Source organism: Arvicola amphibius, chromosome 7 (genome assembly GCF_903992535.2).
Source record: "Arvicola amphibius chromosome 7, mArvAmp1.2, whole genome shotgun sequence".
NCBI lineage: Eukaryota > Metazoa > Chordata > Mammalia > Rodentia > Cricetidae > Arvicola > Arvicola amphibius.
Window position 1 is genome coordinate 45,057,637 of NC_052053.1, and position 26,962 is coordinate 45,084,598.

Genomic DNA, 26,962 nt, shown 5'->3' on the forward strand with positions numbered 1-26,962 from the left:
GCTGCAACCCAAGCAAGGCCAATGCTCCCGGCCTCCACCAAGTTGGAGGAGGCAAGAGAGAGCCCACTTGTAATCGTGGAGCAAAGGGGCTTAGCCAGCACCCTGATTCTGGCCTCTGGCTTGCAGGACCAGGAGACAATCCATCTTGAATTCTAAACCACCCAGCTTGTGCGACTTGTTACAGCAGCGATGGGAACGGAATAAAGATGAGGATAGGTGGGTGGGTGACAAAAAGATGATTATCCCAAATATCTCATGGGATACACCATAACGAAAATGGTTCATTCTTTACTCGTGATCAAAACGTAACTAAGCATTATGGGTTCTTAATTCCAGCAAGTACGCAGAGGGAAAGCATCCCAGTGGTGGGAAGAAGTGACTGGGCTCAAGGACCAGGAGGTCCTGCTGAGGACTATGGCCACGTATCCTTTTGCAAGCAAAGAAAGACGGGATCCAGAAAGGGGAAAGAAGAAACAGTGGGGGAAGAGATGGAGGAGGAGGAAGACCGTGGGGTTGAGGATCGGTGACAGGATACAGGAGCCCAGATAACAGACTGGCCAGACCCAGGAGAAGAACAGCAGGTTCCCTGTCTGTGCCCAAGGCTATGCCCATGGAGTGTTCCATCTGAAACTGAAGTGGGAGAGGAATGGATCTTGCCCACCCTGGGCCCAGTACCTGGGGGTCGGTTGACATCTGCTGAGAAGAGCCAGTCAGCGGCCTTCCTGGCATCCACCCCCAGCAGGTAGAACTTCCCAAAGTAAGACATGTTGAACACAGCAGCAGCCCGTCGGCAGGCCAGACATTCCTCCCGGATCTGAAAAGCCCAGTGGAGGAAGACTTTTCGGGGTGCTGGCCCTGGAGACATGGGACTGGGCCTTTCCTGATACACGTGCTCAGAGCCCCCCAACTCCTGCCCTCCCAGCCTCTCAGTCATCCGAACTTGGGAGCCCACCATTATACATTCTTCTCTAGAAGGGGAGCACACAGGGGACATTGGGCACCAAGTCATAAATAGGCTCTGTCATTCAAGAATTGCCATACAAGCCAGGCATGGTGACACAGGCCTGTCATTCCAGCACTGGGAAGGTAGAAGCAGGAAGACCAGAGGTTTAAGCTAGTGACCCTGCCTTTCCCTCCAAGAAACTAGGGAGGACATTAGCTAAACGGACAACAAGCAGAAGGAAAGACAGTCAATATATAAAGCCTACTCCATTTCTGGGTATAAGCACAGAGCAATCTAAAAAGAATCCAAGAAAACAACTCCATTTTCATAGCCCCCAAAGCCATAAAAATATCTAGAAGTAAGTTTGACCATAGAAATGCAAAGTTCTTCTTATAAAAAGTTAAAATATGTGTGTGCACATGTGTGCGACACATGAGCAAGTGTGTATGGAGATCATGGGTGGATATCTGGTGTTCTCCTCAACTGCTCTCTGTGTTACTTTTTGAAGCAGGGTCTCTCACTGACCCTGAAGCTCACTGATTTGCTTGACTGGCTTGGCTAGGTTTTTCTGCCGTTGTCTTTGGGTATTTTTGCTTGTTTGGTTGGTTTTTGGTTTTGGTTTTTCAAACAAGATTTTTTTGTGTAGCCCTGGTTGTCCTGGAACTCACTCTGTAGACCAGGCTGGCCTCAAACTTGCAGAGATCCACCTGCTTCTGCCTCCCAAGTGCTGGGATTAAAGGTGTGTACCACCACCACCCAGCAATACCTGGCTTTTTCTGTCCAGCCTGGGGATCTGAACTCAGTTCCTCATGTTTACGCAGCAAGCACCTTTACTGCCTGAGCCATCTCTTCAGGCCTGAAGAAATGTTTTTGAGGGAAAATAATGACCAAAGCCAACGGAAAGACACCAAAATTCACAAGGCAGAAGATATGCTGTCGGTAAGGTGACCACACACTCAAAGTGATCTATAGATCTGACTCAGTCCCTATCACAACCTCAGCTGGATTATTCGCGAAGGTGACAAGCTCACCCTAAAATCCACATGGAATTCCAAGGGGCCAGAGCATCCTAAACAATCTTGAAAAAGAAGAATCAATGTGTTCACATTTCCTGATTCCAACACTTGCTGGTATAGGATGGGGCTACAGCAGACAAAATATCCAACACTTGCTGGGAGGAAGAAGCTACTGTAGACAAAATAGTGTTGGTTGGCGCTAGTGATGGAGACGCGGACTAATGGGGTAGAGCCCAGAATCTGGAAATCACCCTCACGTTAATGGAGACTGGTTTTCAACAAGGGCCCAGGAGAACTCCACGGGATCTCAGCAATTAGATATTCACAGCAAAAGAAAGATGCCTGAACACTTTCTCATACCACACACAAGACTCCAGACAAACATGGTTGTAGACACAAGGGCTAAAGTGACAAACCCTTAGTAGAAAACATGGAAGTAGGAGTTTGCGCCCCCAGCCAGTCTCTTAGACAAGATGTTGAAGACACCAGCAATACAGGGTAAGAGAGATGAATTGGACGTCATCAAAACTTTAGGCGTTTATACAAAAGGATTAGAGTTTGTTTTGCCAATGATTCCATAATGACAGTGAAAAGGGAATGGAAGAGACTTATATATTATACATCAAATCAGGGACTTGTGTCCAGGATATGTATTTCTTTTAGGCTTTGTGTGTATGTATGGTGCATGCATATGTGCATGGGGCTGCAGGAGCCACAGGACATTGGGTGTCCTGATCTCATCAGATTCCATCTTTTTCTCTTAAGTCAGGATCCCTCACTGATCATGGGGGGGGGATAGAGTGGGAAACAGGAGTGACTCCTGATAGCTGTGGGGTTTCCTGAGTGGAGAGATAAAGCCCAAGAACTCGCCGAGGCACGGGGAATGGAAAGTTTTCAATGGATGGGCTGTGTGCCGTGGGAATTGGGAATTGCGTCTCAGTAAAGGTGTTAACAATGAAAGCGTTCAGTGGATGGAGTGTGTGCCGTGGGAATCGCGTCTCGATAAAGGTGTTAACAATGAAAAGCCTCCTCCTAGCCACTGATCAGCTGTGCCAACCTTACTTTCATTACTGAGGGTAAAATGATGGTGGGAGCAGCTGCCACGGGCTGGACAGCCAACGTGCGTCTCCGGAAGCTGGACCACACCCTCCTCAACTCATCACCCAGTGAGATGACTGTCACCAACTCTCGGTATCCCTAGGGCTCTGGAGTTCAGAGCAGCACAGTGAAAAGCCACAAAAACGTTGCCAGTCTGGCAACAAAAAGCCCCTCATCACAAGGGCAATAGTGGAGGTCTCCGATGCCACACCCAGAGCTGAGCAATCAGTCTTTTTAGACCTTGTAGTAGGCTTCCGGGCAAGCATCAGACCTGGCTTAGCCTTCAGCCAGCAGGTTGGCATACCGACACTGCCTCCTGAGGCCTCGGCTCCTCTGCCTCCCTCCAGACATCATTAAGGACCACTTGTTGTCCGCCAGGCATTGAGGTGCCTTCGTTGGCACTGTTAGAGCTGCCGACCCAAACCCAAACAGCTTCCTGGGCTGACACTCGCTGTCTGCCTGGCTGGGGAAGCTGCCAATAAGAACAAGTGTGTGTTTCACGCTCAGGGACTGTCTCTGGTGCATTTGCGGAGGCTGGGTGGAGCTGCTAAGCCAAATTGGCATCTCCCCCGAGCTTCCACACCCTCCAGGGCCAGGAGTCCCACAGGCTGTAGAAGCTGCAGGTGCTGAGGTGCCAGACACAGCCACGCTCTCCCTTGAGGAGGCTGTAATGGACTGGGCACCAAGCCGGCCCTGTAACTGCCACATTATACAGAGCTCCTGACTCCAGCTACCACCCCAGAAAACCCTAACCTGCCTTAGTAATTTCCTTCTCAAACAAGCGTTAGGGAAAACACTGGGAACAAATGAGCCCTTGTCTTCAGGACTGGCCACAATATGCCTTGAAAATGAGAGCTCTGGTTCAGGAGTTTGGGGAGGCACAGACACCGCTGACACCGACTGTGAGGAGCCCAAGTGATGGCAGTCCCTGCCTGTCAAGTCCTACCCTGGATACCATGATGCCTCCCTGTTGCTTTGCCCACAGTCTAGGGCCCAGGCTGAGGGCTTGGCTCTGTACCTTCCTCAGATGCACAGTGGGCCATTGCAGGTGCCTCGGGCATAGTGACAAGCCCAGAGACAGCTATAGATTTTAGAAGAGCTAGGTGTGGTGTAGCTATCATCATTGCTCATTCTGTGTGACCTGCCTGCGGGATACAGGCTGCTGCAGGAATACCTGGCTCCTGAGACTCAGCACCCCATCCCTCATCTGGTGGAGAGACAGGCACATTGGAGAGGGACCACAAGCTGCCCACAGAGTGTCACCTGCCCACCTTTGAATCAGTGAACAACTCTAATGGTGCAGCCACCCCGGCCCCAGCCTCTTATGCTTTATTTGGAGGCGCCATCCAGTGGCCTTGGGCACAGGTCCATCAAGCCCACCTTGTTCTAGACCCACTCCACTATAAGTGGAGGTTGGAAGCCTCTGTGGTACCCAAGAAGAGGAAGCCCCATCCCTCATGGATCTGCACAGCCTCAGGACCAGCGCCTACGGTCCTTGTTTTGTTTTTGTTTTTGTTGTTGTTGTTTGTCAGCTCAACACATTAGAATTAGAATTATGTGGGAAGAGGAATCTTAGCTGATACAATATCTCCATTCAGATTGCCTATAGGAAAATCTGTAGGGCATTTTCTTGATTGACAACCTATGTAAATAAGCCTAGCTCACAGAGGGCTGTCTGCCCTGGGCAGGGAATCCTGAACTGTATGAGAAGCAGACCGTGGAAGATGTGAGGAGGGAGCCAGTAAGTTTCACTCCTCCGTGGTCTCTGCTTCAGTTCCTGCCTCCAGGTTCCTGCCTCAAGTTCTTGTCCTTCCTGATGGACTGCAAGCTGTAAGCTGAAACAAACTGTGTTCTCCTCAGGCTGCCTTTGGTCATTGTGTTTTATCACAGCTATAGAAACCTCGACTAAGACAGCCACCCAGGCCAGCTGCCTCAATACTGCCCCTTGCTGCCCTCCAGCAGCAATACTGAGGGACCCTCAGCCCTGACTGCCAGTGCAGAAGAGAGAGGGAAAGGAAAACATCACATGGTTTGCACAAAACTGTAGTAGCAAGAAGGGGGTGAGCCTGGAGCCCCACACACGGAAAGCCAAGGGCCCCTGGGGCAGCAGAGCAGTGGATTCTACATGAGGAACAGAAAGCAGCAAGGGACTCAGCTAGACCCAACTCAAGCTGCTTACCACGTGGTGGTGGGGTGGGAAGTCAAAAGTGTACTCATCCCCCAACAGCCTGCTGTAGGCGTAGTTCCTGTGCGCCTGGTTTCCGTAGGCTCCATAGTAGTCGTAGTCAAGGACCTGTTACAGAAAAGTGAGGCCATCTCTCACTCTCCCTCTTCCCTCCTTGTTGTGGCTTGAAGGTAAAATGTCTCCCATGGGCTCCTGTGTTTAGCACTTGGTCCTCATCTGGGGGTGCTGTTCCAGAGGCTGTGGACTGTTTAGGAGGTGGAGCCTTGTTGAAGTAATTGGGTCAAGGGAGAAGAGGGGGCTGAGACTTTGTAGCTCAGCCCCACTTGCTTTCTGCTCTCTGATTCCTGACTGAAGATACAATGTAGCCGACTGCCCTGTGTTCCTACCACCATGCCTTCCCTACTACGATGCTACATCCTCATCTAAGACAGTCACCCTGGCCAGCTACCTCAATCCTGCCTCTTACTGCCTTCCAGCAGCAATACTGAGAGACCCTCAGCCCTGACTGCTGGCACAGAAGAGAGAGAGGGAAAGAAAAACATCACATGGTTTGCACACATCTAGATGTGGGCCTCAAAGCCTCTGTGGCCTGCTCCCAGGGGCTGTTCCTAGGATGCTCTGGGGAGGCCCCTAAGGCATCCCAGAAGCCAACATATGGGACCGTTCAGTGGGTAAACTGACACACAGAGGCACAATTCCTCCCACTGACAGAGACGAGCAGCTGGTGTTGCCAAATATACATTCTGAAGGGTGTGTAAAACGGGGCTGCTTTCCTCCTAGAACCAGGAATCTGCCATTCTGTCCATACGGTGGGTCTCTGCTGGTATCCAGTGCTTGCCCATTGGGTCCGGGAAGCCTGGCCACTGCAAGCAAACTGGGAGCCAAGCCTTTGTGGATGCCTCACCACTGGGATGCCAAGAACTCTTTCTCAGGTTGGTACTCCGTTTCCTGAGTGTGGACAGCTGACCTGTCACCACAGCCTGAGGCACACTGGATTGGCATAGCTCGGGTGGCTGGGAGGATGCTGGGATGAGGATGGGTATGAGAGGCCTAGGGTCACACAGACCAGTGCCCAGGGATCAGCACTCACCGGAGCTGTTTCTTGGGCTTTGAACCATCCTGGCCGTTCCCAGCCATGTCGTTCTTGAAACACACAGCCTTGTCCAAGCAGCTCCTGGATGGAGACAGAGAGGGCCCATCACAAAAGGCCAGACACCGCTTGAGATGCAGAGCCAGGGCACCTACCACCCAGACCCAAGAATGCTAAGGGAAGCAGGGTCCCCAGCTCTTCCCCCAGAGTCCCCTCAGCACCTTTACCTCACCACAGTAATCCCTCATCTAGAGAATGACCTGCTATGAGCTGTGTGCCCCCCCCCCAACACCCACCAATCAGGACATATGCTGAAGCCCAAACCACTGCATGACAGTCTAGAGACAGAGCCTATGGGGAAAGTATTAGGGCTGAATAAGGCCATATAGTAAATCCCCATCCCAGAGGGCTGGTGGCCTTCCAAGAAGAAGACCTCCCAAGATGCTCTCTGCTCTGGGAGGACATAGCAAGACAGTGGTTGTCCTCAGCCTTGGTCAGGGCCTTGGTCAGGAACAAGCTCAGGGGCAACTTGGTCTTCAGTCTCCCAGAACACAGAGACTGTATCCCAAGAAGACTGTGATAAGAAGTCTGTCTCTTCTTATGCACAGCCTGGCTGTTCCTCTGACATACCTGGTCATACTTACCATGATTCTACCACCCAGGCTCCACCTGACTGCTGCAGCATGGGACAGACTCCTCTGTGTGTGTGTGTGTGTGTGTGTGTGTTTGCACGCACATGTGTGTGCAGAGGACAGAAGACAACCTTGGAAGTTATTCCTCAGGTGCCATCCACCTTGTTTTATGAGACAAGATCTCTCATCAAACCTGAAGCTCACTGACTAGGCTAGGCAGGCCGGGGAGCCTCCTGCATCTGCTTCCCCAGTACTGGGATCATAAACATGAGCCACCACTCCCAGTGGGTTTTTTATATGTGGGTTCTGGGAAATGAACTCAGGTCTTCCTTCGTGCTTACATGCAAATACTTTACCAACTGAGCTATCTCCCCCACCCCTGAGTCTGGTTTTCAGGACCTCTGCCTCTCCACTTGGTCTAAAGCCCCTGCAGGAGCTAGTCTCCCCCACCCCAACCCTGGCACAGCACCCTATACAGAATTCAAGGAACACAGGTCTACAATAGAGTACCCCACATGTGTCTGTTACCCTAACACCCCAAGGCTCTCCAGGAGCCTTAACTTGCATATATCTGGTATACCTCGTGCAGGGGATCTTTCCTCATGTTGCGTCCCGCCAGTGGCTCGTCGTGGGGGAAGACAACTGAGTAGTTCTTGGCATAGGATTCATGGCTGCGCTCACGGATCCAACGGGAGTGGTCCGTAAGCGAGTGATGGAAACGCCTGCCGCCAATGAAGGAGATGGATCACTGTTTGCAGACAACCTGTCAGGGATCCAACCTGCAGTCTGGGCATGGGTTAGCCTCTTCACCTGGTCATGAACTAGTCCTCTCACAGCTAACCCAGCTAAGGGTGTCATGAGGAGACCAGTACACAGTGGGTTTCTGCCAGGTTGGGTAAAGCAACCATACATATGGTCCAAGATAGCCAGGGGAAGTGGGTGGTCCATCTTCCCATTTCACAGATCCAGAAATTATGGCTCAGAGAAGAGGAAGGACTAGCCCAGGGCCATACAGTTGGGGGTTTTGGGTGGGCAACTGAGACCCATCTGTTCAGATGTGAGAGAAGCATCTGCTATTGTCTGGAGGCCCTTAGTGCTGAGTAAGCCCTGGGACCCTCCCTTGCAGCTGGGGTCTAGACATGCCCAGGACCCAGTGACTGGCTGCCCCACCTACACATGTCCTCTACTGAAGGTGCCTCCTTATAGATGAAGGTGAAGGCGTGCATCCTGTCCTTGATCTAGTTATAAACAGGTGACCCATAAGGGGGAAATTGGCACAGAAAAGAGGCTCTGGTTAGCGCAGCCCCTGCCTCATGATTCTTTCTGTCTTCCTCTGCATCTCTCTGTCTCTCTGTGTGTCTCTGTGTCTCTGTCTCTCTCTCTCTCTCTCTCTCACACACACACACACACACACACACACACACACACAGGCCTGGAGTCCACAGTGGGTACTCAGGTGTCTGCAAAGGTACAGCTGACCCCAGCTAATCTGGTCCAGGCTAAATGGAACCCTGACACTGAAAGAGGGGCACTGAGGATGGTCCTGTGGCTCTTACCCCACAGCTGAAAGAGGTCAGGCTGCCCCACTCTATTTGCAGTGGGAGGCGTATGAACAGGCCCTTCCCTGAGGCCCCTTGCAGCTGTACCATTTCTAGAACATTCTTCTCTGATAGGAAAACATAGGCGTGGCTACAGACAGTCTCTGAGGGGATAGAGCAGACCTCACAGCACCAGAAGCCGGGTAGGGGGTGGCACTCTGGGGTTCTCAGAGTCAGCCATCTGTCTTCGTGATGGCAGATGCCACCTCCCCCATGGGTGCAATGTTCTCATCCAGCCAAGAGAAGACAAGCTGGCAGGGCTATGGGACACCCTGCACTGAGCCAACAGCCCCTCCATCCGACTCTGTCCCCATGTCAGGCCACCAGGGCAACTGGATCCTGCCTGGAGACTATTGACCAGGGACACACACTGACTGCAGACAGAACACACCGAGAAGCAGCTTCTTTCCTGGCTGTTCAGTCCCTGTGCTGCCCCTGCAGGGCCTGATACGGTCCCAGCAATGGGCCACCGCACAGGTCAATGTGGCTATTCTAAGAATGGAATATGGAGCCTGGGTCAGACAGGACTAAGGAGCTTCCTGCTCCTTGTCTGGGAACCTTTGTAGCAGGCTGTGGGACAAGCGCTAGGATGCCTTCAGGTTCCTGTCATCAGCATTTGACCCAAGTTACATGGTTCGGTACCCAGAGCTTCCCCACAGACTCAAGTCACCCTCTGTACCCACACCAGCCTGTCCATGCTGATTGTCCTGCATCATGGGGCAGAGCCTGCCCAGTGTTGATTGAGCCTGACTCATGTCTGGCCACCAGACAAAGAGTCCAGCTCCTGGTCCTAATGATGCTCCCAGCTGGGCTCTTTTCCCGAGCCTCAGTCTCCCCATCTGTGCAGTAGAATGATGGGGTTCTGCTGATGAGGACAGTGGGTCAGGCAGGACCTAGGCCAAGAGATCCCGGACTCTACAGAGGCTGTGGCCTGCCAAACCTAGGTGCTCCTCCTGACACCTCCCACCAACCACTGCCTTCTACCTCCCACCCTTGCTGGATCATCTGGATTTCAAGGAAGGTTCCTTCCTAAAATAGCCCTCACCCCTTTTCCCCCGCTGTCCTACTCTCTAGCTCCAGCCACCACACTTGCCTGATGTCATAGCTGTACATGTCCTTCTCCGGGCGCCCGTGGACAATCCAATTGGCCAGCTCGTGCCCACAGCCACCACCCAGCATCATGCCTGGCGAGGTGGGAATGCAGGGCTACAGTCTTCTCCGCATGCCCTCCACACCCAACTTTACACATCTATCCATGGAAGCCCTCCCACCCTGTTCTCACACCTGGGTGTAGAGGGTGGCATGCCTTCCAGCAGGACTGAACCCTGCACCACATGCCTCCCCATCTCCACACCACCAGGGTCTTCCCCTGTCATGTCCCCCCTCACCTGCACTGTTGAAGCCACAGCCAAGGAAGAATCCACGGAGCTCAGGAGCCTCCCCCATCAGCGGCTTGTGGTCGGGCGTGAAGGATTCTGAAAAGAAGGAAGGCCTCAGACTCCTTCAGACCTCAGGCCCTTGGGGTAGGGTATCCTAGGACAGCAGGGATGGGAAAGCGGTCCTTGGATACCTCTTTTGTTGAAATCCTTTATCCTTATGACCCAAGACAATACTGTTTCCTCCAGGGAGCCTCCCTAGTTGCTCCTGTCCTCGTTCCCCTAAGCACTTCACCTGGGACCTACCAGCTCTGCCCCATGGGCCCAGATTCATCTCAAGAACATCGTCATTGCTCCACCAACAAGGGGCCTTCTTTGACCAACATAGTGCTGCAACACCCTCACTGAGCCACCATCTTCCTATGTCATTGCCTGTTGGATATTGAGGGCAAGGACCAGCCTTGCTGAAGGCCATGGACTCGGGCTCAACATAGAGGTTAACCAGGTACTCAATGTGTGCTCTTAATTAGTGATCACATTTTCTTTGCTGCCAGGGTGCCTCGGAGATCAGGGGACATTGCAGCCACAGTCATGGATTCATCCCTGCTTGACTCCTCAGGCAAGTCATTCTGCCTCTCTGTGCCTTAGTTTCCTCTGCTGAACAATCAGGGTTCTAGTACTGACTCCATAGGGCTGGGTTATCATACAAACATTTGCATTTCACCAGAACTGTCTTGACAGTCAAGATAGTCAAGATAGAACAGAACTCAATCCACCCAGCAGAACTGGTCGGACAGCAAGACAGACAGAATCCAAACAGCCAAATAAGCAAAAATGAAGGTGTCTCATAGAAGTTGTCCCCAAAGTAACCTAGATGTTCCCGGCAGTCTTGCATGGCATGAACCATTACGGCCCAGTGTTTTATCACAGGAGAGGAAAATGTCTGGCTGAGGTTTGCTGAGCGCCAGTCACTCAGCAAAGCTGCCTGGATCCATCCAATCCCAGGTAGAGAAGTTGCATGCCCATCCTCTCCCCAGAGGGTGATTAGAGACCAACCTGCTGATGGGCACAGTGTCTGAGCTGAGGGGCAACTGACTGTAGAGCAAGAGGAAGCTTTCAAGCAGTAGGAAGCTGCTGGCACATTGGAGGGCAATGGCAGAGGAGACAGGGCCAAGCCACAGAGCACTTGTTCCTTAGAAGGGACCACCCCACTTGTCCCACAGGAAGGCCCATCCACAATATCAGGGCCAAAGCATGTAAGGCCAAAGCCAGATATTGTATTGGACAAGAAACAGTCCTGAAAGAGGCTGTGAGAGGCTGAAACAGAGGGTCTCCTGATCCACCACACCACACGCACTGGCCAAATAGGAGCTCAGCATTTTCTCATGGTTCCACAGTAGCCCTGTGTGCTCAGAGGGACTTGGTGTTGGAATAAGTATCCTGAGGGAGGGCTCGAAGCTGGCAGACCTAGAGGAGCCGAGTAGGGTGAAGCTTACGGTGATGCTACACTGGAGAACCAACGGGGAAGGGGAAGAATCTGGCCTGCAGGGCCAACTGCCTTTTACCCTTCTACTAGAAGGCCTTGCAGAGGGGAAGAAGGCCTGGGATGGAGCTCAGGTGACTCTCCAGGGTCCTGTGTGAGGCTAGGCTGTATGAGTGAGGGTGGGGGCAGTCATCTGGGTAGGACCAGAGCGGCTGGAGAAGACGGGAGCCATGTCCAGGTCTAAAAAGATAAGAGAGGGGTCTCAAGCAGATTTGTCGGAGCTGGGGATGGAACTTAGGTAAGGAGGCCAGGTGTGGAGTACAGGGTCCCTTAGATTTTGAACATAAGCCAGACTGAGAAACTTGAGGACACTGGAGCTCCTAACAGTGTGAATGGAAGAACTTGAATTTGCCACCCCACCTTGGCTCTGAGCTCTCAGCCAGCCTAGGTCTATGAATGAGCTCTGTCTGCCCCTAACCTTCCCAAAGTCTGGGGTTGGGACATCTTTAAATTCTGGAGGCCCAAACCTCTGAGCTGTCTGGCAAGGAGGAAAGCTATCCACCCCCAACCCCTGTCCCCAAACCTACCCCCACTGCTAAGAGACCAGACCCAAGCCATCTATCTTCCCAAGGATACGTTCCCCAAAATAGGGCCCCAAGGGGAGTGACAGCTTCCAGGCTAATTAGACAAAGAGAGCCGCTGGGGACATCCATGCCCTTGGGAGTCTTCTTGCATTTCTCACCATCAGTCCCACTCTGGCTGAGCAGGGATGTGAGTCACAGCCCTCGCCCACGTCCCAGATCAGGCGTGCTCTCGGTCTGCTCACAGAGGCTAGCAGCTGACTCCATCTGGCCTCCCTGGGACTGCACCCGGTGCCACAGCCTTCCTCGTCAGCCACACACATGCACACAGACAGCATGCCCAGACAGTGAGAGCCGGCCTCCACAGAGGGCCAGAGCACCATCCGTCTCTCCTGTCCCATGGAAAACCCTTAGCCTCCTGGCTCCCTGGTGTCCCCTTCCATCAATAAGGCTTTACTGCCAGTGACTGGCTTGGCCCCAGCCTGTGACTTCTCAGTCCCATGCCACCTCTGCTGACTGGTGTTCTGTTTCTACCTCCCTGATCACACGCTGTGGTGCCCAGAGGCTCCCAGTCATGGTCTACTCAGTCTGTGGAGCTGAAGACAGTCTCCTTCTGGGCTATCCTGTATCTTTCTGAGCTTGACTCTCAAGGAACCTGAACTGGAGGACCATTTGCCCTGTAGAAGGCAGAAAACACACCCTGAGATTCTGCCGAGATCACGTTTCCACCCTGCCGTGTATGGTTTTTTTTTTAAAAATATTTATTTATTCATTATGTATACAATATTCTGTGTGTATGTCTGCAGGCCAGAAGAGGGCACCAGACCCCATTACAGATGGTTGTGAGCCACCATGTGGTTGCTGGGAATTGAACTCAGGACCTTTGGAAGAGCAGGCAATGCTCTTAACCTCTGAGCCATCTCTCCAGCCCCTGTGTATGGTTTTTATCTCAGCCCAGCACTGGCTGGCTCTGATGGCTGAGGCTGACCTTCAACTTGGCAGGATCTAGAATCACCCCCGAGGTTAGCCTCTCAACTGCAAAGAATCACTAGATTAGGTCAGCTTTGAGGCATGCCGGGAGCAGACTTAGGCTAATTAAGGCGGGAAGAGCCATGCCGGAAGTGGGTGACACCATTCCCTAGGCTCAGCTTCCTGACTGCGGATGCAATGTGACCATCTGATCCAAGCTCCCCATCTAGGACTTCTCTGCCACCATGGGCTTTGCCCTTGAACTGCAAGCCAAAAGTAAACACTTTTTCTTGTCAGGATATTTTGCCACAGTTATGAGAAAAGTAACTAAGAGAGGGGCCTTCCCCTCGGCAGCCCAGCCTATGTCTCCCCTGCCAGGATAGCAATCCTCATCCAAGAAAAGGGTGGACTTTGGCCAGAGTGAGTACACAAGCCCTAGGTGTGTGGGGCTGCTGGGCTGTCCCAGACTTATCTCCAAGGCACAGCTGCCTGAATCTCACACTATCAGCATGGACCTCTTTCCTAGGATCCTCTGCTGGGAGCCCTGCACCCTCACTCTGGGGAGGAGCCTGGGGTGCCCTGTGAACTGTGGCTACTCTGTAGATAACCTACAGGGAGAGGGCCTGGGAGCTAAACTCACTCTTCTTAGCCTCCTGGAGAACAGAGAGTAGGCAGGCGCTTCGGAACCCCTGGCCAGGAATCTCTCCATGCCCAGCTCATCTCTAACCCTACAGCATTCTGGCCACCCACAAACAAAGGGTGAGGCCGGTGCTTGGGGACCCTGACCAGGGAAGTGAGAATTGGGGTGGGTGCAAAGCTGGGTGCCCCACCAGGTGATCACTGTGCTAGAGATGGTCCGTCTTTCTGTGCTCACTCTACCTCTCACAGTGCCAGGTCGGATACCACATTCCCATTTTACAGATGAAAACCCCGCGTTCTGGGGATGAAAAGGGTCTAGAGTCTCAGTGCTGGGGTCAGAGTGCTGCCCAGGGATACATTGCTGCCCTTGCTAGCTTGGGTTTTCTCCCAGAGACGAAATAAAAAAAAAGCTAAGTTCGGGTAACACGAGGCATGTCGCCCTCAGGAAGGCAGTCATCCACAGGGACTCAAGGATGCCTCTGTTCCAGCCTTAGTGTGCCCACTCACCAGGGCCACAGACAGTGGACTTGATCCCTGTCTTCTCCAGCACAGGGACACGGTTAATGGCACCTTCGATGTGCTGGGTGAACACATCCCAGTCCAGGTCAAAGAGGCCAAAGGCAAATTTGTCCGATACCTGCAAAGGCATCAGGAGAAATCCGTCAATCCGCCATGAGAAAAGCACCCATCCATTCCAGGTTCACCTCTGTCAGCTCCAGCCCTGAGGCAGGTAGGGCATGTGACTGACTTCACCAGGTCACATGAGACAGATGACAGGACTCCCCCGTGCCCCTTCCTTCCTCGTTCTACCCTCACCTAGCTTCTCTGGACTGTTCCTGTGGTCTCCAGTTGGGCACTAACCTCTAACCTGTTCTCTCAAACCATGCAGGAGCCTCCTATGGCTCCCAATTACCTACCACAACCCCCCAAACCCTCCATGCACCTGCCCTCCCCACTGTTTCCCTGTGTTTGGCCTTTTGACCTCCTTTCTGCTTTAAAGAAGGGCAAGCTAAGCCAGTCATGGTGGCACACCCCTTTAATCCCAGCACTCGAAAGGCAGAGGCAGGGGGATCTCAGAGTTCAAGTCCAGCCTGGTCTACAGAGTGAATTCCAGAACAGCCAGAGCTATACAATGAGACCCTTTTTCAAGAGGGGTTGGGGTAAGCTGCTCCCAGGCCTCCAACCTGGGCAACGGGCCATCCGGCCCACCTGTGCTACAATCTGACCCCCAGTATCTATGGATGATTCATAGACTGCTAACTCTATTTGGGGGTGCAGGATATTGCATTACTTACCTCTTAGCTTTTTGTTGGACTTCCCACCACCAGGCATCTTGAGACAGGGGCTATTATCTTAGTCTCCCCGGCATTTGGTGCAGAGTGGCCATCTGATCATCGTTTATGGCCATGTGGATGAGACAGCCGTGTGATACCCTGAACTCTCCTCCAGCCCAGAGGCCCCACTGTGGCCCTGGGGAGACCTGTATCCTTGCTACTGGCAGACCAAACACTGGGGTCTTTGCAAGCTCCACTGGAGCCTTAGCGTCGCCTCATGCTGAGGTGGGCAGCCATCCCACCCTAGTTTCTGTGTATCTGAGTGCCGGCCCTCAGAAGCACCTCTGTTTCTCCACCATGGGTCTCTTGGGGGGTCTTACCTCCTCCCAAAAGATGGGGTTGGCCTCATAACCACCCACAGATAAGGCATCGCCCTGCAGGCGGAGGTAGACAGAAGCATCGTGATCTCGGACATTGGGCATGTTCTGGAAGGCAGAGCAGAGAGGCCCCAGGTGTCAAGCGGGCCTGGTTCCCATGCCCTGAGGCAGGCCCTGCTCTGGGGAGACCTGTGGTACCTTCTCCCGCACTGCCGATGAGCAGGGAAGGAAACAGGCAGAGACAGGTAGGAACCCTTTGCAGTGGCCCTGTTCATTTGTGCACGGTGAGCGGTAATCAAAACAGCCAAGTTAAGGACGGCTTTTGGAAGCTTTCAGTCACCAAATACTGCTTTAAAATAGCACCGGTTAGCTCTGCCAGGACCACCTCCAGCACTAACGCACCCAGACCACTATAGCACAGGATTGTGGAGACCCCTGGTGGCCAGGGACGTCCACGTTCCTGTCCCAGCAAGACAGTTCCCACCTCAGTACTGACTCTCCCCAGAGGTCCCTCCAACTCCGAGGATACAGCAAGTGCTCAGCTCAGCACACACATGTCCGTCCACCCAGCAACTCCACCGCTCTACATATAGGAGTCCAGCCTACTCTTAGTGGACAGTATGGCCCTACTCCCATTTTATCCCAAATCCTGACCTCAATTTATTCTGCCCCAGCTGCTTCAAACCCTGCTGGCTGCTTCCTCTTGAAAGCTGGCCTGATTGCTCCTGCTCTTCTTAGCCCCTCTGAAGCAGCAGCTGGCTAGGTGACCCCAGGCTCCTCTGTCACCATCGTCACCACAACTACCCCGTGAGCTCCTGCCAGACCTTGCTCCCTTCACCACTTGCTCTGTCTCAGCACAACCCCCATGCATAACTATTGCCCCTGCTGAAGGAGAGGAAAACCAGGGTTGGTAATATGGCTCAGTTGATACAGTGATTGCCAGCAAGTCTGAAATCTTGGATTCCGTGCCCAGCACTGTACCAACTAGGTGTGGTAGAGCACAGGATGGTCGGGGGGTTCCAGGTTGTCCTCGGTACAAAATCAGTTCAAAAGGAGCCTGAGCTACAAAGAGAGGCAATAGGAGGGGGACAGGAGAACAGGAAGAGGGAGGACAGGGAGGATGAGCAGAAATAAGAGGAGGAGAGGAGAGAAAGATGGCCCATTGAGGTGGCTCACTGAGCAAAGGGGCTTACCACCAAGCCTGATGACCTGAGTTTGATATCAGGTACCCACATGGTAAAACTCCATAAATTGTTCCCTACATGTATACATGCTCGCACACACACACACACACACACACACACACACACACACGAGTGCTCGCGCACGTGCGCGCACAAGCACATATGTAATAAATCAGAATAATGATTGTACTCTTCTAGGCTGGAGATGGGAAGATGGAAAGAGTCTGGTTTCAGATCTACAGCCTCCACAGGAGGGATAGGGCCTGGGAACTCTCTTCTCATACCAGACTGTACCAGGCACAGTCTTGAACTCTGGGGGCTAGTGGTCCTATCCATGTGCTCTTATACCTAGAGGCACACAGGGACCCTGAGTGACTATATAATACCTGCACCTTCCTCTGACTTTGACATTCCTGGGATGGGGATGGCCAACTGCAGTCCATCCTACTGCTTCCCAGAAGGAGGATGTTGTCAGGCACCAAGAGAAACTAGCTAGGGTGGTGCCCCTCAGTGGACACCCTGTGGCTACCCTCTCTGCAATCTCGGTCTATGACATACCCTCTGCCCCCCCCCCCTTACATTACACCTTCCCAACTTCAGCATATCACTTCTGGATCCCTTCATGGTCAGAGAGTGACCCCTGGTGGCTACCTGGGGAGTGGGTTCTCCCCACAGCTCTGAGCTTCAGGGGTCAGCATGGCCATTCTTTCTTGCTCACCTAATACAGTACAAAGTAGGTGTTTCTGTGAATAAGGACCTACTGTGTGTTTGGGGGAGTCACCCTGGGTTTATGGCACAAACCCACCAGACCCAGGCTTTTGCTATACTGTCTCCTACATTCACACTGTAAAACAGCCAGGCTTGGCATCTTGAAGGCAGGAGGGCAGCCAAACTCATGTAGGGTGGGGGAGGCAGGCCCCGGGGGTGAGGTTTCTAGTATGGAGAAAAGGGGGTGTCCAGGTGTCCAGGACTCTCATCACTGGCCCATAAACCAGGGCAGTCTGGCCTCTCACACTCTCCTCACCCCACAGCCTATGGCTCAGTTCCCTGAACTGTCAGTCAAAACCAAATGCCATGCCCATTGTGATGGACCTTCTCCATCACCCTCAAACCCCCACTGAGGTATGGCCTCCTCCATCTCCAGGTATACCCCCCAAAATCAAGCTGGTCCTCCAATCTTGGTTAGAGACATCAGGCATACCATGTCCAGCCACATTTGATTGACCTAAGTTAAGTCAGTTGAGTATGGTCCATTGGGACAGGATCTACTTAGAGCCCTAGAACCCCTGGGGGTTCCCTTCCAGAACCCTTTGCAGTTTCTCTGGGGGTTCTCCTTTGCTTGTCTGCACGATCCCTCTTTACTCTTCATGCAAAAACTGGGCCTTTCTCTGTATTAGTTCCACCTCCTGGAGTAGAAAGATGAAGCCCCTCCAGTGTTGGCTGGATAGAGAGATAGATTCCCATTGTAAAGAAGAATTAGCAAGTAGATGGACAAAGGAAGAATAGAGGGAGAGAAAGGTGAGTGGAGAGAAGGGATGGAGCATGGATGGGGGAATGGATGGAAGGCAATAGAGAAGAAGGGATGGGGGCTGGCAAGATGGGTCAGAGGTTAAGAGCACTGACTGCTCTTTCAGAGATCCCGAGTTCAATTCCCAGCACCCACATGGTGGCTCACAACCATCTGATGCTCTCTTCCGGTGTGCAGGCAAGATGCAGGTAGAACACTGTAATCACAATAAATAAATAAATAAATCTTTAAAAAAAAAAGAACTGCTGGAAAAATGAGTGGATGGATGATAACTAGATTGGTGAATGGCTGGGGAGATGAAAGAAGACATTGGGGAAGAATAAAGAGTGGGGTAGCAAAAGGGAGAGAGGGAAAGGAATAAGTGGAAAGATAAATAGGTGAAGAAGTGGTCAATAAAGATAAAAATAAAGAGGTGGAAAAAGAAGGATGCATGCATGGGGAATACAGGGGATAGGGAGAGGAGGAGGATGCAGTGGGTTTAGGAGTGATGCAGGGGGAGGGAGACAAGCTCGGAGGAATGGTGGGGGAAGCAGGATGGTCGGTGACAAGGTGTCAGAAAACCACCAGCCACCAGCATAGGAAGAAGAGCAGAGTAGTCCAAGAGAGGAGAGAGTCGGAGGGTATTAACTTCAGGTGCCTGCAGGTGCACCAGGTCTGGGCTTCCCTCAGCAGAGGCTCTCCGAGAGGTACTAAGTGCCAGGAACCAGCGTCCTCTGAACAAAGCCCTGGCTATCGGACGAGATATCAAAGACAAACTAGGCCCTGGCATCCAAGATAGGCCACACCATCAAATCCACCGTGCCAGCTGTGCCAACTCATGTAAGTCTGCCAGCACCCAGAGGTCTCCCTTGCACAGAAGAGGTGCCCAAGCCTGAGGACCACATCATGTGTCTGCACGCAAGCTAGGTAGGTTTTAGGGCAAAGTCCTTGACCTCACCCGCCCTCCCACAGCAGAGAACCTGGCACCGTTGATTACCTGGATGCCCTCAATGCGCTCAGTAACAACGTAGGCATGGTGCATGGCCACCAGCGGAACCTTCACGCCAGCCATCTGGCCCACGGTGCTCGCCCACACTCCTGGGAACAGAGTGGAGAGTAACTCAGCTGCCACCCGAGTGGGCACAGGACATTCCTCAGCATTCCTGCCTGTCCTGACCTCCTAGCCCAGAAAGGGGTGGGACCAGCGCTGGCGGGGGGAGCCCGAGGAGCACCATTGTACCTGCACAGTTGACCACGCAGGGTGTCTGGATGGAGCCATGCTCTGTCTCCACAGCTGCCACCCGCCGCACTCCAAAGTCATCCACCCGCGTGCGGATGCCAGTCACTGGGCAGTTTTCAATGACCTGAGGTGGGGGAAAACAGCATCTAAAGCCATGTGGAGATTTCTGAAGACCTGACCTCCATCCCCGACCTACTGGATGGGACCAGGAATGCTGCTTCTGTGAGGGGCACTTCCTGATTCTATTTCCCTCATTTGGTCAGAGAAACAGAAGCCACATCACAAGAAAGCAGAATCCACTCCCTTCCTTGGCTGGAAAACTTGTGCAGATGTAGGAGGGGTGAGGGCACTCATTCGGAATAAGAGTAGCTGGCTGTTTTGCAGTAGGTAAGATTCATTTGAGAAATGGGAATATGTTTGTACATCACTTTGTTTTTTTAAAAAAAAAAAAGTCATGAAATGATGTGTGTCTGTTTATGCTTTATTGGAAACACTTAAAGAAAAATGCCCACAGTCCTGCCTGACTTTTTTTTACCGCTTTTTTTGCTTATTTATCTTTTTGTCATGTGTCATGTGTGGTGTCTGGTTGTGTGTGTGTGTTATGTGTGGTGTTGTGTGTGTGTGTTATGTGCAGTGTCTGGGTGTGTGTACGTGTGTCGTGTGTGATGTCTGGGTGTGCATGCATGCGCACAGGTACATGCACTGTACTAGTTAATTTCAACTTGAAATAATCTAGATTCATCGCAGAAGAATCTTAACTGAGGAATTATCTAGATCACGTTGGCCTATGAATGTGTCTGTGGAGAAATGTGTTGATTATCAACTGACCCAGCCCACTGTAGGCAGCACCATCCCCTGGGCTAAGTCTGGACTGCACCAGTGAAGAAAGATAGCTGGGCTAGTTAGCGGGTTAACGCTAACCTTCCCTGCTCATGACGGTGGGATAGGATAAGGCTAACGGCTTGAGTTCCCACCTTTACTCCTCAATGATATAACCTGCTGTAAGCCCAGTCAACCCGTTCCTCCCCCAAGTTATTTTCTGTCAGTGTGTTTTACCACAGCCACAAACATGAAAGTGGGACATGCAGACACATTTGGAGGTCTGAGGACAGAGGACATGGGTGTCCTCCTCTATCACCCTCTGCCTTGTTCCCTTGGGATAGGACCCCTCACTGAACCTGGGGCTCACTGTGTCTACTAGGATGGCAGACAGGAAACCCAGCGATCTTCCTAACTACCCTCTCCAGTGCTGAGGTTACAGTCACCTATCACATGAATGCTGGAAGTACAAGCTGTGCAAAGCCCTCAAGCTGTGCATCAAATACTTTTATCCAGTGAGCATATCCCCCGTTATCATTTTGAGTTTCTCTACCGTAAGCGTAGTTTGGGGCAAATGAAGACAAAATGGTAAGAATGGATCCAGAGATTTCCTCTGTGACAGAGTAGGAACCTTGAGTGAAAGGGGTGGGAATGCAGATGTCTGGACAGAATGGACCCCAAGGCTGAGAGGTTCCAACAGGCCCAGGACCACAGGTCAGGCCAAGGATGAAGCCTGTTCCAGGTCTCAGGATCTGGAGGGAAAGGGGGTGGGCTCAAAGCAAAGACCCAGAATTGGTAGTGATGGGTACCTGAGCTCCTCGAGCCACTGCTGCCCTGGTGAGGGTAGTGCAGGTGCCAGCAGGGTCCATGGTACCATCCTTTGGCACATACAGTGTCCCATAGAGGTCTTCCACATTCATCAATGGATACAGATCCTTGGTCTCCGCTGGGCTCAGCACATGGGACTCTACCCCATAGGCCTTGCCTAACTAGAGGGATGCAGAAGCAAATACCTGAGCTCATGAAAAGAAGGTATTTAGGCCACTCATCCAACCTGGGGCCCCAGGTTCAACCCCAACCCTGCTGCCTCTAGAAATCTGAGCAGGTCTCCATGCCCAGAAGACCCTTTGGGTCTGCTCCAGCAGGAGGGTGAAGGGGTGGAGCCGGTGCACAGGCAGGGTCTGAAGCCACAGCTTTTTGGCTTTTGTATCTGCTGGAGTGCAGCTTTGTGAAGGGTTTGGAGAGACTGACATCTATTCCCAGAAATGGGCTAAAAGAAATTAGGACAGTTGATTAAGATCTTAGACAAGAACAAGGCAAGCTACAAATTGATTGGTATGACATAATAAAATTAAAATGACCCTCAGTCTCATATTCCAGGTTTGAGAATTAGGTTTCCAAGCTTCCTCCCCAAGAAACACCAACAAGATCCCGCCTTGGTGGCATGCCCCATATTTAACTAACTGACAGCAGCCAATCCAAAGGAGGTGATGACCTATTTAACAAGGCTCCACCTGACTGGTAATGAGATTCTCTAAGAATGTTTTTCTTTTTGAGGCAGGGTCTCATGTAGCCCAGGCTGGTCACAAACGATATAGCCAAGGATGACCTTAACCTCCTGGTCTTTCTGATGAGGTAAGAGGCATGCAGCACCATCCCAGGCTTCGGATTACTTCATAGGTAAAACTCAGTAACTCTGCATGGCTCTAAATTCAAGATCCAAGAGCAGGTGAGCCACCCCATCGTTTTATTCAGAGTTGTGGGTGTCCACACTAAGCAAGCACTCTATCAGCTGAGCCCCTTCCCCCGCACTCCCCAGGAATCTTGAATGAGGAGTGTGGTCACACCTCTCCACCCAGGTAGCCCAGCCAGCAAAGAGCAGTGATCGGGTTTGAACCCAGATCTGCCGGCACTTGTCTCCAGTGCTAAGGGCTTATCACATGCACTCACTGCTAGGGCCTCCTCCCCCTCGCTGTACCCCCACAAAGAATACAGCATCTAGGTGAGCTCCCAAAAGGCACACAAGGAGCATACCCACCGACATGAGCCTCTTGTACTCATCCAGCCGCTGCCGGTTGGAGGCGATGAAGAGGCCACCGTTCTGGATCCAGCCTGTATGCATCCCGGTCTCCTCCTCCAGATCATGGCTCACCACTTGCCGTGTGTGGGCCAGAAGCTCCACCTCCACATCGCTGGGCCGCAGCTGCCACAATAAACCTGACCCAGAAAAGGGCACCATCAGTCCCCTGCAGGGTGGCATCATACCCACTTCTGCCAGCCAAATAATGGGCAGCAACAAGGAGCCCAGGGAGGCTGAGTAGGACGGAGCCTGCCACAGCTGGAGGTCAGGGCTATTCTGGGGCAGCTCCAAGCAACAATATCCAGGCCTCCCATTAATAAGTGCCGTCTGTGTGCCAGGCCTGGTGCAGAGTCTAGCCTAGGGTGACCTCACGAGTCCTCAGCAGCTCCTGAGAAGCCTAGGGCTAGCCTCAAACTTGCTATGTAGCCAAGAACAAACTTGAATTTCCTCCTGTCTCTTGCTCCCAAGAACTGACAGGATAGGCCTAAGCTACCAAACCTAACTTTGAGAGGTTACAGATCAACTTCATAGGCAGCGAATAGTTGAGTTCAAAGTCACAGAGCAGGTGAATGCGGGACAGAAAACTGACTGGAGGGAAGGAGAAAAAGACAAGATCTCCTGAGTAAACTGGGAGCATGGGGACTTTGGAAGAGAGTTGAGGGGAGGGGAGAGGCAGGGCAGGGAGCAGAGAAAAAAATATAGAGCTCAATAAATATCAATAAAAAGAAAGAAGAAGGAGGAGGAGGAGGACGAGGACGAGAGAGAGAGAGAGAGAGAGAGGGAGGGAGGGAGGGAAGAAGGGAGGGAGGGAGGGAGGGAGAGAGAGAGAGGAAGGAAGGAAGGAAGGAAGGAAGGAAGGAAGGAAGGAAGGAAGGAAGAAAGAAAGAAAAACCGACTGGACCCAGATAACCCAGTTTTCCTAAGACTGCTGCTTTCAACAGCAAGGCTGGATTGTACATGCCAGAAACAAGGCTGCTGTGACGTAGAGAGGCAGAGGTGACAGCCCAGCTGGACCTGGCCTTGGGAGATGGGCTGAGGGCTCAGAGCAGTGAGCCTCTTGACAGCAGCCAAGGTACAAGTGTTTACACCGCACCAAATTGGCAGCTGTGCACTAGCACGCCACTGGTTAAAAGGGTTGAGGGCATGCAAACTGTGGGTGCTCAGGTTGTCACAGGGTCAGTAGGAAAGTTCCACAGAAAATGCCATCCTGACATGTAGGTTCAGCCATTCTCCTGCAGGCATGCCTCTCTGCCTGGTGGCTTTCTCTGGGGAAGGGGCTCCTGTTCTGGGTACAGACCGCTGCCTGGACCCAGCCTCACGCCGACCCAGAGGGCCACAGGCAGTGCCCTACGCTCTCCCTGGTACAGCTCTTGGGAGAAGAGAGTCTGGCTGGCCTGCCATCCCAACTGTACTCTGCGGCCCCTCCCAGACTCACCCCAGCTGTGTCCCGCCTACCTGCCAGCACCCAGGCTCCCACCTGCTGTGTGCCAGGTGGTCCCAGAGGTCAGTCGCTCTCTCTCCAGCAGCACTGCTCGGCCTACACCCAGCTTGGCCAAGTGGTACAGGGTCTGGCAGCCCAAGCTGCCCCCGCCAATAACTACAACATCGGCCGAGCTAGGCAGAGGCTGGGTTGGTCCTTGGGTCACCACCGAGGGACCTTGTGCCTCCTCCTTCAGGGTCCGCTGGTAAGGAACATTCTTCTCGGCAGTGGGCCGGGCATCCCTGGCTAGGGGCTGCAGCCCCAGGTTCCGAACAGATCTCCCTTGAGGACAGGTGGCAGCCACGCGTAGGGCTCGACTCAGCGAAGCCATGGGGACTTAATGCTTCTGTACCTTAGGGAGCCAAGAAGAGAGTCAGGCCGGATGGGGTGCAGTGCAGACACTGTAGGGTTGGACTATGTGCATGTCCATGTACCTGGAGCTCCCATACTTGACCTTCTTTCTGCTGCTTTCCCGTGGTATGTACTCACTCAGTCATTCACTCATTCACCCACCCATATATTCAGTCATTCACTCACCCATTCACTAATCCACTCACTCATTCACCCATTCATGCACTCACTCATCCACTCACCCATTCACTCACTCACCATTCACACACTCATCCACTTACCCATTCACTCATTCATTCACTCACTCATCCACTCACCATTCACTCACTCACCCACTCACTCATCCACTCGCCCACCCATTCACTCACTCACCCACTCACTCATCCACTCACCCATTCACTCATTCCTCACCCATTCACTCATCCATTCATTCACTCACCCATCCACTCACCCATTCACCCATTCACTCACTCATTCACTCACCCATTCACTCCTTCACTCATTCACTCACTCATTCATTCACTCATTCACCCATTCAGCATTGATGTCTCACAGCTGGATACTCAGCAGGCTCTAGCTGGGCTCAGGGGAGACAGCTCTGGGAAGGGTATGGGTGTCAGAGAAGTGGCAGATAGCCCAAATGAGGCCAAAGGAAGAGCAATATCCAGAGAGAACAGGCCCGTGAGGACTGATATGGAATAGTCCTTTACATTGTGTGGGCTAGGCATAAGAAAGTGCCCTCAGAGGATGTCCGCCCAGGAGCACTGGGCATCCGGACAGCATGATACAGAGGTGAGAATACCCAGGGCCTGATTAGTCTGAGTTTCCTACAAGTGTTGAGGGCCCTGTCCTGGTCTGAGCTAGAGAAGGGCCCTAGGGCTGCTGGACGAGACTTGGGAAGAAAGACTGCAGGTCCAGCAGAGCCGTGACTGCGTTGATAGGAATGTGTGAGGTCACCTGCACACAGGGAGAGCCAGGCCGAGGTAGGTGGCCATGTGGAGGAGGCAAGGGGCAATAGCCCCAAACAGGAGCTGGCAGTAGACCCAGACAGGGCCCTAGTATGATCCCCCAGGATAGTCCCCACCCAACCCACATAAGCTATTGCTCCTTCAATGGCTCCCAGCAGAAGCCAATGGAGGCCATGGTGTCTAGACACACACTCCCCTCCAGGAATCTGGATTTCAGATGGGGCTCAGACATTGGCTTAAGAGACCTCACTTCTCTCTGTCTCATCCACAGTTCTTCCAGCTACCCTTAAGGGCTCATCAAAAGACCCTCCTCCAGGACCCCCCCCCCATCTCCCTATCCACCAACATGTAGTGATAAAAGTGTACCAGGAACAGTGGTACCCAGGGTGTCTCCTAGGGAGTCGATCCCGCCCAGCACGGGGAAGGTAGGATGTCTCCAAGGGATTTCCTGTGCTCTTTCCTGGGATCAGCAGGAAAAGCAAAGGCTTTGGTTATGACCCAGAGTGCTGGGTCCTTAGAACTGTGCCTGTTACCACGAGGCATAGTTAACTCCCACCATCAGGTGTAGATGACAGTCCTGTGTATTCGCTCACTGCTACAGAACAATCTGAGGCCGGCGACTCTTAGCTCTAGTTCAGAGAAAGAGACTGAGGGGGTAACAGGCTTCCTAGGGTGGCCAAGGTCACAGGCCTCTGATCAGCCGCACTGAGCAAAGGGCACTGTGATCCAAAAGCCAAATGTTCCCCAGATTCCCCGCCACCGCCACCCCAGTCTGAGGACTTGGACCCACTGTGGCCCCATACTCCACGTTTGCACTCCTGAGCCCTGACTGGACACAGCAGGAGACAGAGCAGGTCAGAGCCAAGCTGCCCATTCACCTCCCCACTCCAAGGGTAGGGCCCGGGAGTCTATGCTGAGAGGCCTTGGGAGTGGAGTGTGGGTGGATTTGCGGGCAGGAGCTGTCCTTGGCTTACAGTCTCTCGGGTCATCCCCGTCCCTACAGTGACAGCTGCCAGTCTCTGTGGCTTCCGTGGATGAGACCAGGCATTCCCCTTGGCAGGAGTCTATACGTACCTTAGTCTTGAATGTCCTTAGAAGCTCCAGAGAGGGTCCTAGCAAGGGCAAGTCAGCAGAATATGGACCCAATCGAGGCTCTGCAGGACCAGGTAGTGCCTCCTCCTTAAGATACTGCACCAGGCACCACACACCTGCCAGAAGCACCTCCTTCCTCTCCAGACTCTGCCCAGTGCCAATACTGCTGGCCTGGGGATCTGCCACGTGCCCCTTCCCTCCCAGCCCAGCCAGTCACAGCAGGGTTGGGGGATGGGGCAGCCAGGCCCCCAGACTGCTCCTCCTGCTTCAGAACAGCTGTTTCATGAACCTGCCCTCTGGCCCCTGCAGCTCCCGCCCTCAGCTTCCCAAGGATCAGGGCAGGGGACACGTGGAATAAGAGCTCAGTCATAGGCCTGAGGTCTCAGACACAGGGCCTTCTTTGAAGGCTCCAACAGGGTAGAAGGGGGCATAAGCGGGGAAGGCACTCTGCAGAACCCTCCCATACGGGAGCCCTCTCCTGCAACCCCAATTACCCACGGTCTTCCCATCTAGTCCATGGTCCCTTCAGCCAGAGGCAAAGGGAGGTCCCAGCTAGCCAGCAGCCTGTTCCAACCCTGCCCGTGAAGGGGCTGCCAGGACACCGCCCCTCCCTTCTTACCCAAGCTGCATCTGGGTCTAGCTAAACAGGCCACCCACTCCCTTGCTGCTGGCTCAAAGTCTCCGCCTACAACTGGGGCAGGAGCGAACCTCCCACTACCCCAGCTTCCTGGCCAGCCCAGTTGGAGCAGCTGCCAAGTGGACAGTTCTCCCGGCTGGCCAGCAAAGCAGGGCTATGAAACTTGAACCTAGCTCTCTGGGTGACCTCCGCCTCTCACGTTTCCTTCCTCATCACTAAGCCGGGAGTCTCCATATTGCTGTGGTGGCCCTCGGCATTCTGTCTTCCCATGCTTTCCCACCCTGGTTCCCCATCCCCTGAACCAGGCGGCTGCATGGGTAAACTATTCTTCCTCCAACTGAGG

The 26,962-nt window shown here is 52.9% G+C and overlaps 1 protein-coding gene across 1 annotated transcript in view; it reads right to left on the bottom strand.

The window, feature by feature from the left end:
* Positions 1-26,663, bottom strand: part of Sardh (sarcosine dehydrogenase) — a 59,588-nt gene extending 32,925 nt beyond the window's left edge. The window contains exons 1-14 of the mRNA XM_038335752.2: positions 25,965-26,663; positions 23,569-23,923; positions 22,050-22,228; positions 20,821-21,000; positions 19,193-19,316; positions 18,950-19,050; positions 15,265-15,369; positions 14,118-14,247; positions 9,951-10,037; positions 9,656-9,746; positions 7,545-7,686; positions 6,333-6,416; positions 5,237-5,350; positions 676-814 (exon numbers count right to left, since the gene is read on the bottom strand). Of these exons, the coding sequence (XP_038191680.1) occupies positions 676-814; positions 5,237-5,350; positions 6,333-6,416; positions 7,545-7,686; positions 9,656-9,746; positions 9,951-10,037; positions 14,118-14,247; positions 15,265-15,369; positions 18,950-19,050; positions 19,193-19,316; positions 20,821-21,000; positions 22,050-22,228; positions 23,569-23,902 (1,810 nt within the window). The 5' untranslated portion in view covers positions 23,903-23,923; positions 25,965-26,663. The remainder of the gene's footprint in view (positions 1-675; positions 815-5,236; positions 5,351-6,332; positions 6,417-7,544; positions 7,687-9,655; positions 9,747-9,950; positions 10,038-14,117; positions 14,248-15,264; positions 15,370-18,949; positions 19,051-19,192; positions 19,317-20,820; positions 21,001-22,049; positions 22,229-23,568; positions 23,924-25,964) is intronic.
* Between the last annotated feature and the right edge of the window lie 299 nt (positions 26,664-26,962).